This window comes from Osmerus mordax, chromosome 10 (genome assembly GCF_038355195.1).
Source record: "Osmerus mordax isolate fOsmMor3 chromosome 10, fOsmMor3.pri, whole genome shotgun sequence".
Lineage (NCBI taxonomy): Eukaryota > Metazoa > Chordata > Actinopteri > Osmeriformes > Osmeridae > Osmerus > Osmerus mordax.
Window position 1 is genome coordinate 17,338,342 of NC_090059.1, and position 13,250 is coordinate 17,351,591.

At 50.6% G+C, this 13,250-nt stretch overlaps 1 protein-coding gene across 1 annotated transcript in view; it reads right to left on the bottom strand.

Annotated features, from left to right (window-relative positions):
- Nucleotides 1-2,735: 2,735 nt before the first annotated feature.
- The window catches only part of baiap2b (BAR/IMD domain containing adaptor protein 2b), a 38,962-nt gene continuing 28,447 nt past the window's right edge, over nt 2,736-13,250 (bottom strand). The window contains exons 8-15 of the mRNA XM_067244582.1: nt 10,966-11,118; nt 8,687-8,920; nt 7,003-7,198; nt 6,096-6,297; nt 5,911-5,982; nt 5,354-5,522; nt 3,687-3,724; nt 2,736-2,769 (exon numbers count right to left, since the gene is read on the bottom strand). Coding sequence (XP_067100683.1) covers nt 2,736-2,769; nt 3,687-3,724; nt 5,354-5,522; nt 5,911-5,982; nt 6,096-6,297; nt 7,003-7,198; nt 8,687-8,920; nt 10,966-11,118 — 1,098 coding nt within the window. The remainder of the gene's footprint in view (nt 2,770-3,686; nt 3,725-5,353; nt 5,523-5,910; nt 5,983-6,095; nt 6,298-7,002; nt 7,199-8,686; nt 8,921-10,965; nt 11,119-13,250) is intronic.

Genomic DNA, 13,250 nt, shown 5'->3' on the forward strand with positions numbered 1-13,250 from the left:
TGTTTCTCTAAATGAGCAGGTTTGTTGACCCCACATGTTCCCCCTTTGAGGTCAGGCCTAACTCTGACTCTAGAGGAGCAGCACAGGACACAGGCTCTGCTGGATCAGTCCTTCACCTGCCAGGGTCACGCCCTCAGACCCCCTGGGCAGCACTCCGGCTGGGGGGTGACACCAATTGTGTAAGTGGAGGTTGTGTCGTCTAAGCATGTGAGTGGGGGGGGGGGGGGGGGGGGGCGCAAGAGGGAGAAAGCGTTGATGGGGTGTTTGATTTCTGAAGAGTAAAAAGGTTACCATGGAGACTCATATCAGATTATGCTTGTAGTATGTACAACTTAGAGAATTCAGTTTAGTTTTTTCCCCATGTTTCAATTATACTCTGCTGTTTAATTGGTTTCACAAACATCCTAACTGAGCTACTACAAAAGTGCCTGTTTTACAGTACCTCTCGTAATTCAAGGTATCAAATTCCTAAGATGCAAAAGCACTCATACTGTTCCATTTGTACATTCTAAGAATATACATACACAAGATTTCTCAAATTAAGAACTATTTATTCAGGTGTTTAAGAGTAAAAAGTCACCATACATTTGAGGTCATTTTCAACATTACACTGTTTTGGTGTCCCCAAAGCATGCATATCAATAATTTGTACAATATTCTGATCTTTTTACAACAAAAATGCAATGTTCCAAAAAACCAAACCGACACAAAATAGAAATATAATGCTTGTTATTGATCGCCACAGAGAACTGATGTGCTATGCAGGCAGAGGTGGCACTCATACCTGAACGTTTAGTCTAGTGGACGAAGAAGAAACACTGGCAGCTTCCATTCGTTCCACTTTTGTCTCTAAATGTACCAGAACAGAGATGGACAGGGAGTTGGCAAAGCTTGGGGTAGATATGGGTTAGGTCGCACAGAGAGAGAGTTAAGGGTGGGGGAGCCAGAAAAAGAGCAGAGACAACACGTAGCAAGGACAACATTTGGGTTGGTGATGGAGGCACAGAGCTGGATACACGTGTCCTCCTCTCTCTCAGCAATCTGTCATTATCGTGTCACAAGCTCTCAAAGGAGATGTCCAGGTAAAGGGGACATTGCAGAATATCTCACGGGGACAGGATAGTGGAGAGCGTGTCTGACATACAGACAAACAGACTAGTCTTTATTTGACTGGCAGAGATCACAGCTGCTAACACAGAGCTCCATTAGAGGACAGAAGCACAACAAGGCTGAATGAAGTTTCAACCACAAACCAACCCCTCTTCCTTCCAGGTCGCAATATGATCAGTTTAAGTATTACAGACCGAGATGCATGTGATACAAATCAATGACAAAAGCCAGTGTGTCTACAATCCAATTGTATTATTGCTATCAAATTTAGCCATCTAGGCTTCACTAAATAACAGACCTCGGCAACGAAACATGCCGCTAATTGCATTGCGTGTTAATTGATAATCGTATAACTTGCAGACAAAACTGTTTTTTAAAGGGGTGTGAATGGGAGAGTTTGTTAGCACACAGTGTTGTTTAGCACCTTGGGAACGTGGGGTGAAGTGGGTGGGCAGAGGGTTTTTCTTTCATGCATGGACGCTAACCTAGCCTAGCGCTGCATCTCTTCCAGGGGTCAGGGTAGGTTGTCCTCATTCAGCCTTGGTATCGTATTCAGACAACAACAACGAATCCTCAAAAGGACCCCTAGCACCTCTATGACGAGGGGAAGGGGCGTATTTAACATTGCCCGTCGGTAACGATGACATGTTACAACAGATTCTGAATTCATTCGTAACAGATAGCATAATATATGTTTACAGTGAAAGTCAAAGAAAAACATAAGATCAAGTCCTTTAGTGCTATTTCGTCAACTGATGATATATAGATCATTTGTGTATGGCACATGTATTTACAGTAAACATTCTGGTCATCTATTCATTGTCTGAGTCCTACCAATACTTTTAACAACAATTCAATGACACAGGAGTTATTTCACTACACGTGACACATAGCGTCTTGCTGAAGAGAATAACGGACATTCGCAGAGGCTCACAATTACTGTCAAGTTTTTTAACATTCTGTTAAAAAAACCATCAGCTAAAGTGCCCTAGGTTTATCATGACAATGTTTACAATATTACAGCCCTCTTTGGATAATCAATTTAACCGACACTGCGATATATTAAAAAAATCCTTTCAAAGTTTGCACCTTAACTGACGACTGTTAAAACCCTTTTTATTAGCTATGGGAGACTAACCCATTCATAAAACAACAGTGCACATGAGTACATGCATGAAAGACAAGCAAACAACAAGTTCCTCCGAGAAGTCCATTCCATTGATTTCCCAAAGGAGGGGCAACAGAGTTCTCCTTTTGCCCTTTGCTGTTAGCAAGGGTCGTTAGCTTAGTAGGAGGGGTGGGAGGGGGGGAGGGGAGGGAGAACACGCCCCCTTGTGGTGAGGAGGGACTTGAGGTTTTGCTGTATTGCAGTGAGCAGAAGGAATAGGGAAAGGTGAGGGTTGAGGATTGGCTTGACGAGTTCAAGGGGGATGAGGAGGGGGGGGAGCCGTCTGTCCTAGTGCACTGGGGAGGGGAGGAGGGGGGAGCCGTCTGTGCACTGGGGAGGGGGGGAGCCGTCTGTGCACTGGGGAGGGGGGGAGCCGTCTGTGCACTGGGGAGGGGGGGAGGGGGGAGCCGTCTGTGCACTGGGAGCAGAGGCTGAGTCTGTGTGTCTGTCTGTCCTCTCACACTGTCGAAATCAATTTGCCCTCTGATGAACTGTGGAACAAAGAGAGAGGGAGAATCTGGCAGGTGAGGGAAGTACGTGGTCACATGGTGGAGGACCAGAACAGGGGGGCTGGGGGGGGGGGGGCTTAGTCTCCCCCCCGTGCTGCCCTCTCGGTCCTTACCACCCCAGTCCTAGTCTACGAAGGGTGCAGGCAAACGTTGCTTCTCACGTGATACGTTGACAAATCTCTGAACATGTTTTAACTGGGCTGAGCTAACATCATCTAGGTGTGGGGTGAGTGGGTGGGTAACTTTGCGAAAAGGTGGTTCGAGTGAGGCTAAAGTAAACTTCCTGGCAGTTAAATGGAAATACTTGTGTGTGCTGGATTTGAAGGACACCGCTGTGTGTGGCCACTAGGGGGGGCTACAGCTATGAGGAGGGGGAGCATGCAAGGGGCTTTCCTTGAGATCAGGTGAACGAACAAAAGGAGAAAATCAAGACAGAACCTCCACATGTGACACAGATGAGCAGCGATAAGGACAGCGAGAGGAAACGATATGTCAGAGAAGGAGGGAGAAACAGAGAGAGGTGTTTACAGGGGGAGATGAGGAAGGGGACATGTTCTGAAGTGGGGCTGTCAGGTCAACACTCTTACCCTGCACTGTGGACGGCTGAACCGGACCATCGTTACGTCTTATCAACTTAAAATTTGACATAATAAAAAAACATAACAATACAACATAAATAAATAACACAATGGAAACATGACTCGACAAAGACGAAATAACTGGAAAACAAAAAGGACCGGAATGTTTTCTTTGTGATGAGTGAGATAAAAGTGGACACTTGTTTTCTTGTATGGGCTCTCCTGGGCCTCACAGGGGTGGGGCTGCCTATCTGGTCTACCCTTCTTACAGAGCTGTCAAGCACCACCTGCATGTGTTGAGAATGAAATCTGGAGTCTTACCTTGTGGGGAAGTGGCCCTCATACTCTTCAAGTCTTTGCTGTGAAAATATAAAACATAAAACAAAACAATTTCAACTCTTCACTCAATTACATTTAACTAACTGTAGTTTTTATACGGGTACAGCTACATATGTGCTATGAAATAACAGTAGCAGTATCACTACTACCCAGAAGGGGGCACTAGCAATACATAGCTCAGAGAGATGTAGTGTGTTCAGATCAGAAGAGTTAACTTTTCTGAAGAGAACTTGAGGGGTAGGTGCAAGCCTGAGAGCACCTCGGATAGAAGATGTTTGTGAAGCTTGCTGTGCACATTCCTTTTGTCACAGACTAAAAAGTTTGACATTTTGCTTTAGGACGTCATCCCTTAAACGAGATTCTTTTAAGAAAACGGGAGAAGTTTAGCATTGAAACTTTTTTCAACAACTACAGAAAAAAATTAAAGTGGTTCCATAATGTCTGCAGAGTAATTACAGCCTGGGAATCAGCCTGTCCTCCTCCAGAGAGAGGAGAGGAGAGGGGGAGGAGAGGAGAGGGGGAGGAGAGGAGAGGGGGAGGAGAGGAGAGGAGATGGGGAGGAGAGGAGAGGAGAGGGGGAGGAGAGGAGAGGAGAGGAGAGGGGGAGGAGAGGAGAGGAGAGGGGGAGGAGAGGAGAGGAGAGGGGGAGGAGAGGAGAGGGGAGGAAGGACAGGGGGAGTGCTGCTGGAGTTGAAGGTGTGGAGTTATGTAACACTGCCTCCGCTTTGTGTCTTCTCTCTCTCTCGCACTCTATGTCTGTGTGGTTCCCTTTGTGCCTCTCTCTCGTGTCTCATGGTCCATCGGTCTCTCCATGTCTCCCTCTCCTCCCTGTCTCTCTCTCTCTCCTCCCTGTCTCCCTCTCTCTCCTCCCTGTCTCCCTCTCTCCTCCCTGTCTCTCTCTCTCCTCCCTGTCTCTCTCTCTCCTCCCTGTCTCCCTCTCTCCTCCCTGTCTCCCTCTCTCCTCCCTGTCTCCCTCTCTCCTCCCTGTCTCCCTCTCTCCTCCCTGTCTCCCTCTCTCCTCCCTCTCTCCCTCTCTCCTCCCTGTCTCTCTCTCTCCTCCCTGTCTCTCTCTCTCCTCCCTGTCTCTCTCTCTCCTCCCTGTCTCCCTCTCTCCTCCCTGTCTCCCTCTCTCCTCCCTCTCTCCCTCTCTCCTCCCTGTCTCTCTCTCTCCTCCCTGTCTCTCTCTCTCCTCCCTGTCTCTCTCTCTCCTCCCTGCTTCCTATTGGAGGGCTAAGCCCTCTTATCAGCCTGTCAGAAGCACTTTCCTCAAGAGACAAAGCCAGCCAGTCTGAGCTTTGTCAACACACACACACACGGAAACAAGCATTCCCTCTCAAACATACATGCACACTCATACCCGCTAACCAGACACACACACGAGGGAGTGTGTGAAGCAGAGGGAAACGGATTTGTCTTCCGGTACGCTAATGTTCTAGAACATTTTCACAAGGCTGTAGACGTGCAAGACTCTGAGAGAAGAAAAAAACTGAACTGAAGCTGTTGCACAGCTGCCCGGTAGAAGACTTAGCCTGGGGTCGTGCTGAGGTCGAGGTGTCTCGGTTCTGTAACCATGGCCAGAGAGGACACCTGAATATATGTGTGTGTGTGTGTGTGTGTGTGTGTGTGTGTGTGTGTGTGTGCGTGCTCACCTGTGGGAACCCCGGCACGGCCACGCTGTAGGGCCGCTGCTGGCGGCTGTGCGTTGCCATGGCGCCCTGTGCCAGAAGGCGAGAGGACATGGCGTACTCCTGGCTGGCCAGAGCTGTGTCCTCTCTGTCCAGGAGGTTCCCTGTGCTGCTGCTCTTCCCCTGCTGGAGACTGCTACACACACACACACACACACACACACACACACACACACACACACACACACACGGTTAGTTCCACTCACACTTATGCTGCTGCATGGTTGATCATGACAATGATGTCACCCGAATCAGGGGTTCAGTTTCCCAGAGGAGGATTCGGGTTCCCATTACCGCTATGAAATATGTATGCACTTCCTGTGCTGATGTGTGGCATGGAATGGATTTAAATAACCGCACGCGTTACATAAGATGTTGATCACGTCAGAATTTCCAATTGCCAATTACACAGAGTCTGAAGAAATACACAATGGTCATGTTCTTTATTCAGGGACTGGAGCGTTGGGGTTAGGGTGGAATCCTTGAGTGTGGGGGATCGACAAGAGACCGGGAACGCTTACTTGTTGACCCTGAGTTTGTCCCCGTTGCTTTCAGGGATCACCCGGGTGTACGAGAAGGGGAACCAGCCACGCCTGCGGAAGGGAGCGGGAATCAGCACTCAGAAGCATCCACAAGCAGAAATGAAAACATATTAAAAAAAAACATGAACACGACAGGATTCAGAATCGCGCTGTGGTCCGCTCACATCCTGTTCCGGTCGTTCTCGCCGTAGTGCCAGCCGTCACGGGCCTCGGGCACCAGCAGGGTGATGACGTCGCCCTCAGAGAAGCTAAGCAGGGTGCTGTTGTCGCCGGCAGCGTGAGAGAAGATGGCCTGGACACGGGTGCGGCCGTTCCTCTCCAGTCCAGCAGCCATGGAGCTGGACCTGGGCAGGGTGCGGTTCTCAGCTGGGAGGGGAGAGAGCAGGGGATAGGGGGGGGAGACTGTCAATCAACAGGTATATGACTGGATGAGAATAGGCATCGTAAATGACGTTTGATCATGAAAAACCTGATGCTGCACGTTAAGTTCTAGAAGAAGGGGGTTTCTAAGTGTTGGAAACAATCCAAAAGGAATACGACACTGGACTCTGCTGGTGCTTAGATAAAGGCAAGACCGTGTTCGTGGTGAAACAACGTAACTCCTAGGTGACTTTTTCTGCTTCTGTCCTTCATCTATTTTCATCCCTGGTCCCTCCTTGTGTTCCGCTCTCGTGCCTATCCCTCTCGGCCCTGGCCTGCTTCCATTAGAGCCTGCTGTTACTCTGGGAGGTGATTCAGCGAGAGGCCACCAAGCATCATTAAAAGGCACGAGGAGAAAGGAAGGAGCTAATGGAGTCTTTTCATCCCGTTCAGCTCCTTGTAAGCACAGCGTTGAAACCCTCCTGCGATCCAGCAGGTCTACTGAAGGTATTCTTTCCCCAGCACAAATCGGCCCTCAAAGTCCACCAGTGGAGGACTGGTGGACTTTTTCTTTATTTATCGGTGTGCCTGTTCGGTGTGCCTAACCCTAAACTCTAACCCTAAACCTAACCCTAACCCTAACCAACTGGGGCAAAGATGCGCCATTCCATCCATTCCATCTTTCTCCAGGGGCCTTGAGATCAGCCTTACCCAGGGCGGTCTTGCTCTTGACCGGGGCAGCCTTGCGGACAGGGAGGGTGTTGGAGTAGACCTCGCTGCCCTGCCTGTGAGGCTGAGGAGAGTCTCTGGCCTGGACACGCTTGCCCTCCATCCAGCGCTGGTAGTCCTCTCCTCCGTGGGCGCTGGTCGTTCCGTTCAGCATCCCCTCCCCTGCTCCCATCAGCCTCTGCAGCCAGAAACATTTGCATATTCATGAGAGGGTCCCCGCTCACATCTCCAAAGCGCGCTTGCGTAACGTTCAGTTATCACATCAACAGTAACGAGAGTCCGCTAGTCTGGAACTGGGTCAGGAAATGCTATTTAATGAGGAGATCAATCAACTGAATTGGAGGGAAAAGTATTATGAATGATCGTGTGAAGAAACCGTCTCTCTCGCGAGGAGCTGAGGGATAGTCACATGGCTACTGACTGGACCTATAGATGAGACTGGACCTATAGATGAGACTGGACCTATAGATGACAGACTGGACCTATAGATGAGACTGGACCTATAGATGAGACTGGACCTATAGATGACAGACTGGACCTATAGATGACAGACTGGACCTATAGATGAGACTGGACCTATAGATGACAGACTGGACCTATAGATGAGACTGGACCTATAGATGACAGACTGGACCTATAGATGACAGACTGGACCTATAGATGAGACTGGATCTATAGATGACAGACTGGACCAATAGATGACAGACTGGACCTATAGATGAGACTGGACCTATAGATGAGACTGGATCTATAGATGACAGACTGGACCTATAGATGCCAGACTGGACCAATAGATGCCAGACTGGACCTATAGATGAGACTGGACCTATAGATGACAGACTGGACCAATAGATGACAGACTGGACCTATAGATGACAGACTGGACCAATAGATGACAGACTGGACCAATAGATGCCAGACTGGACCAATAGATGCCAGACTGGACCTATAGATGACAGACTGGACCTATAGATGACAGACTGGACCTATAGATGACAGACTGGACCAATAGATGCCAGGCTGTCTGTACAGATGTCAGAGCAGGGTTCTCCTGTGTTTAGCTGTCTGTACAGATGTCAGAGCAGGGTTCTCCTGTCTTCAGGGCTCCGTCTCTGGGGAACGTTCCACAGCAGAACCTTTCTGGAGCTGCCTCGTACTGTGCAATCCTCATTAGCAGCAGTTGTTTGATGTGAGTCCTGGAGGCTTCCTCTCAGGACATTAGAAAACACAAACACAGCTCCCAGGCAGAGAGCAGGCTGGCAGGCAAGGGAGCCCCAGGAATTTGGTTCCTAGCAACATGCTAATTACCGCACCAAGCTAACAACTTGATTTGCATATGTGGAATGGGTATCATGATGTGTAGTGTTGTGTGTGTGTGGATGCACTGAGAGCTCCTGTAATGTAATCATCCCATTCGTGGTGTGTGTTTGTATGTGTGTATATATATGTATATATATATGTGTGTGTGTGTGTGTGTGTGTGTGTGTGTGTGTGGAGTTTTCCCATTAGACAATGAGTCTTCTACAATCTACTGGGACAGATTTTGACAATAGGACCTCCAGTCTTCACGCCTGATGACTTGAGCACAACATTCGATTCACATGAATCTGAATATACTTCCTACGGAACTACCTCAGGAGGTAACCAGGAGAGGAACCGGACTCACCTGTTGACCACCTGCCATGAGTGCTGCCAGCTCTGGGGGCACAGGGAGGGGCTTGGCCCCGGGGATGGGCTCCGAGATCACCAGGTTGCCCTTGGAGGGGTGGTGGGCGCCCCCCAGGGTGCCCCCCGAGGCGGTCACCTGGTGGGCCAGGAGCATGGCGCGGTCAGGGACCTTGGTGGGGTCAGCACAGGCCTGCTGCCACATGGGGATCTTCTGGGCCAACATGTCTTTACCCTGGAGAGAGAGAGAGAGAGAGAGAGAGAGAGAGAGAGAGAGAGAGAGAGAGAGAGAGAGAGAGAGAGAGAGAGAGAGAGAGAGAGAGAGAGGGAGAGAGAGAGAGAGAGGGAGAGAGAGAGAGAGAGAGGTCTATTTTACAAACAATTTAAAACTTTGCATTTGATATTACACACACACGAGAGTAGGGACATAAAACACATTAAAATCAGGTCAAAGCTTGTAGGTTGGAAAACAACAATCCAGTAGCAGGTTGAACCTCAGGGATCGTGACGAAGCCCAGTCCAGCTGGGAGAGAGAGTGGGTGGGGGAGAGAGTGGGGGAGAGAGTGGGTGGGGGAGAGGGTGGGGGAGAGGGTGGGAGAGAGGGTGGGGGAGAGGGTGGGGGAGAGGGTGGGGGAGAGAGTGGGTGGGGGAGAGGGTGGGGGAGAGAGTGGGGGAGAGGGTGGGGGAGAGAGTGGGGGAGAGAGTGGGTGGGGGAGAGGGTGGGGGAGAGAGTGGGGGAGAGGGTGGGGGAGAGAGTGGGTGGGGGAGAGGGTGGGGGAGAGGGTGGGGGAGAGAGTGGGTGGGGGAGAGGGTGGGGGAGAGAGTGGGGGAGAGAGTGGGGGAGAGGGTGGGAGAGAGAGTGGGAGTCTGAACAACTGAGAACAACAGAGAGAAAGAGAGAGAGAGCACGCAGGAGCAGCATAACTACATCCAGATGTATTATTTATTTATTTATTGTATACAGTAAATAACTGGCTTATTTTATAGCATGATACCAATCGAGCATATGAAGAAATGTCAACATTGACCTGAACATCAAGTTGGTCAGTTTCATTTGATTCCCCCTCCCCCTCCCCCTCCCCCTCCCCCTCCCCGTCAGTCAGTCAGTCAGTCAGTCAGTATGTCTCTCAGTCACTGTCTCTGCTTTCGCGGATTCACTCGCAGTGAGTGAGTAATCTCTTTCAGTTGGCAGTGTGTACTTGCCAGGTAATGTAGCTAGCGTGTGTGTGTGTGTGTGTGTTGTGTGACCGTGGGTGGAGAGTGAGGTACACGCCAGCGGGATGATAAACTCCGCTGGCAGATGGTGTCCTTATCTTCCCGCTCACCGCTCACTCCTTCCCTAACCTAGCTGGAGCAGCAGGGCTGTGTACTGTGGCCGTCTCCCAGAAGGCCGCAGGGGGGGGGGGGACAGTGCCACGCAGGACAATTAAACCCAGGGTGTAGGGAGAGAGAGAGAGTCACTGTTGCCATCTTAAACTGAGACACATGCACTTCCCTTCATCTCCCAAAATTGCTTTAAAACGCCGTCTCTTCCTCTCTCCCTCCCTCTCTGAATGTCAGTATTGTCTACACAGTCTGCCCACACACCCACTCCATCACGGTGATCATCAACTTCTGGACCACTCTCCTCCTCTAACCCCCTCCTCTCATTAGTCAGCTCAATATTACAAGCACTGTTAATGCATGCAGTTCATCCAGGAGCACCAGTCCTGTGTCGATCTCAGACCAAAGGTTCCCTTCCGAGGCCAGCCCTCCTTCCGAGGCCAGCCCTCCTTCCGAGGCCAGCCCTCCTTCCGAGGCCAGCCCTCCTTCCGAGGCCAGCCCTCCTTCCGAGGCTAGCCCTCTTTCTGAGGCTAGCTCTCCTTCCGAGGCTCCACCCCCTCCTCTCAACAACTCCTCTCCACCTCCTCCTCTCCACCTCCTCCTCTCAACATCTCCTCCTCCTCTCCACCCCCTCCTCTCCACCCCCTCCTCTCCACTCCCTCCTCTCCACTCCCTCCTCTCCACTCCCTCCTCTCCTCTCCACTCCACTCCCTCCTCTCCACTCCACTCCCTCCTCTCCACTCCACTCCCTCCTCTCCACTCCACTCCCTCCTCTCCACCTCCTCCTCTCCACCACCTCCTCCTCTCCACCCCCTCCTCTCCACCCCCTCTCCTCCACCTCCTCCTCCTCTCAACTCTCTCCGCCCCCGTCAATAACCATGACGACGGCCAGTTAGGATGGAGGAAGGGAGGAGCCAGCAGGGGCGGGGGCAGGGGCGGGGGCAGGGGCGGGGTTACCTTGCTGTGGTAGGCGCTGCTGTTCTTGGCCACGGCGCACTGGCGGTCCACCAGGAAGCAGTACCTCCTCCTCTCCTCAGAGAGCGCTGCCTTGTAGCCCTCCGAGATGCAGCTGTCCAGCTCGCTCTGCTTACCGCTGATGGCCTCCACATACTGGAGAGAGAAGAAGAAATGGAAATGGGGGAAGTATTTGGACTTTGGCAATCTGGCTCCGAAAATGGGAGCTCCATCTTCTGAGATCTGAAGGATCTCTTCTCCCAGTCAGACACAAGCAGATCCAACATGTAAATACCTGCCTGCAAACACCTTCACTCTCAACAGCTCTCACCATCCCACTCCATGTATTAATACATCCTTCCACCCCCCACCTCCACCCACTCAGGACTCTCCACCCTTGGCTGAGGACTCAGGCACCCACCCACCAGGCATGGGCCTCCAGCACCCACATTTTCCTGAGAATTCTGTCTCCAGGTCTCCCTGCCTGCCTGTCTGTCTGCCTGCTCATCTCCCTGCCTGTCTGTCTGTCTGCCTGCTCATCTCCCTGCCTGTCTGTCTGCCTGCTCGCTCATCTCCCTGCCTGTCTGTCTGCAATTCCTCTTTGAATGGAATTTCAAAGATTTGGTCCCTCAATAGAATCAGTCATTTCAATCTGCATTTGACATTTTGTTGGCAAAGATGCTGGCTTCAAGCTCAACGTTAAATACTAAATACTGGAGTGACCCGTTTCTGGGGAGGCACGGATGTCCTGTAGCCCACAGTGTGTTGTCACAGTGCAGCATGTGACGTCATCTCTGATAACGGCAGTGTCAGGGTGGCGTTAGTCATTCATGACACGCAGGATTCAGCCCATGATGAATCCATCCTCATCCACCTTCACCACAGCTAGAATCACCTCCGGAACAGACAACCCTTCTACATGGCAACAGCATGCTCCTGTTACTTGACTTGCATCTGCGACAGACTCATCAGATGACACATGCAAGCAGGAGGAGTAATAGTTCTCGTTGAGCACACACACACACACACAGATGTAAATGTCAGCACCATTACAAAGCTCATTAGAGTAACACAAGCAGGTGTTGACTGCAATTTACATCCCAGGTTTACCACCTTCCACACAGAGCCCCTCACCTACCCCACCACCGCTTGACACACACACACACACACACACACACACACACACACACACACACACACACACACACACACACACACACACACACACACACACACACACACACACACACACACACACACACACACACACACACACACACACACACACACACACACACACACACACACACACACACACACACACACACACACACGTGTTATGTGTGATGAGCTCTTAAGAGCTCTCAGAGGACTGACATGTTTTAGAGTTTCTGGTGTGTCATACTATCCACAGGCTGTCTGCCTCGAGGCTGTCTGCCTCGAGTCCAGCCTCAGTGGGGGGGGTGTGTGCGCGAGAGTGTGTGCGTGAGAGTGTGTGTGTGAGAGTGTGTGTGTGAGAGTGTGTGTGTGAGAGTGTGTGCGTGAGAGTGTGTGTGTGTAAAGTGCATGAGACGCTGAGGTAACCAGCTGGTAAAGTAGGCTACTTGGGTAATAATCCTTTCAACCTAACTGACTGAAACAGGAAACATTTCTAAACCAATCGGGAGCTGCAGCCGTTTCCTGATATCCACATCAAAGAGCAGCAACATGTTCCAGTCATTAGTCAGCTCAATATTACAAGCACTGTTAATGCATGCAGTTCATCCAGGAGCATCAGTCCTGTGTCGATCTCAGACCAAAGGTTCCCTTCCGAGGCTAGCCCTCCTTCCGAGGCTAGCTCTCTTTCTGAGGCTAGCCCTCCTTCCGAGGCTAGCCCTCCTTCTGAGGCTAGCTCTCCTTCCGAGGCTAGCCCTCCTTCCGAGGCCAGCCTCTAGCATCTCCGTAGGTGGTGAAGCCAGTGTTCTGCTCACTCAGTGAGCTTTCCTTGATACTGAAATTCCTCTTAAGCATTATTATATTTTTTTTTGTAGGCGAGGAGAGAGGTTACAGGATCGTATTTCTTTGGTCTACCCAGCATCCTCGGCAAATGTAAATTCTTACATTCGTCCAAAGCTACAATAAGTGTGTTTAAAGTTAAGCAGATAAGGATTGGAAGTGCCCATTCCTAACAGTATTACAGTGGCTGGTGCCAAGGAACAGTTTAATGTCTTATGCTACTGGAACATTCCATCCCTTTAAATACGACTTCAGACACGTTTTAAAAGGACTACTGGTGTGATTCAGAGGAG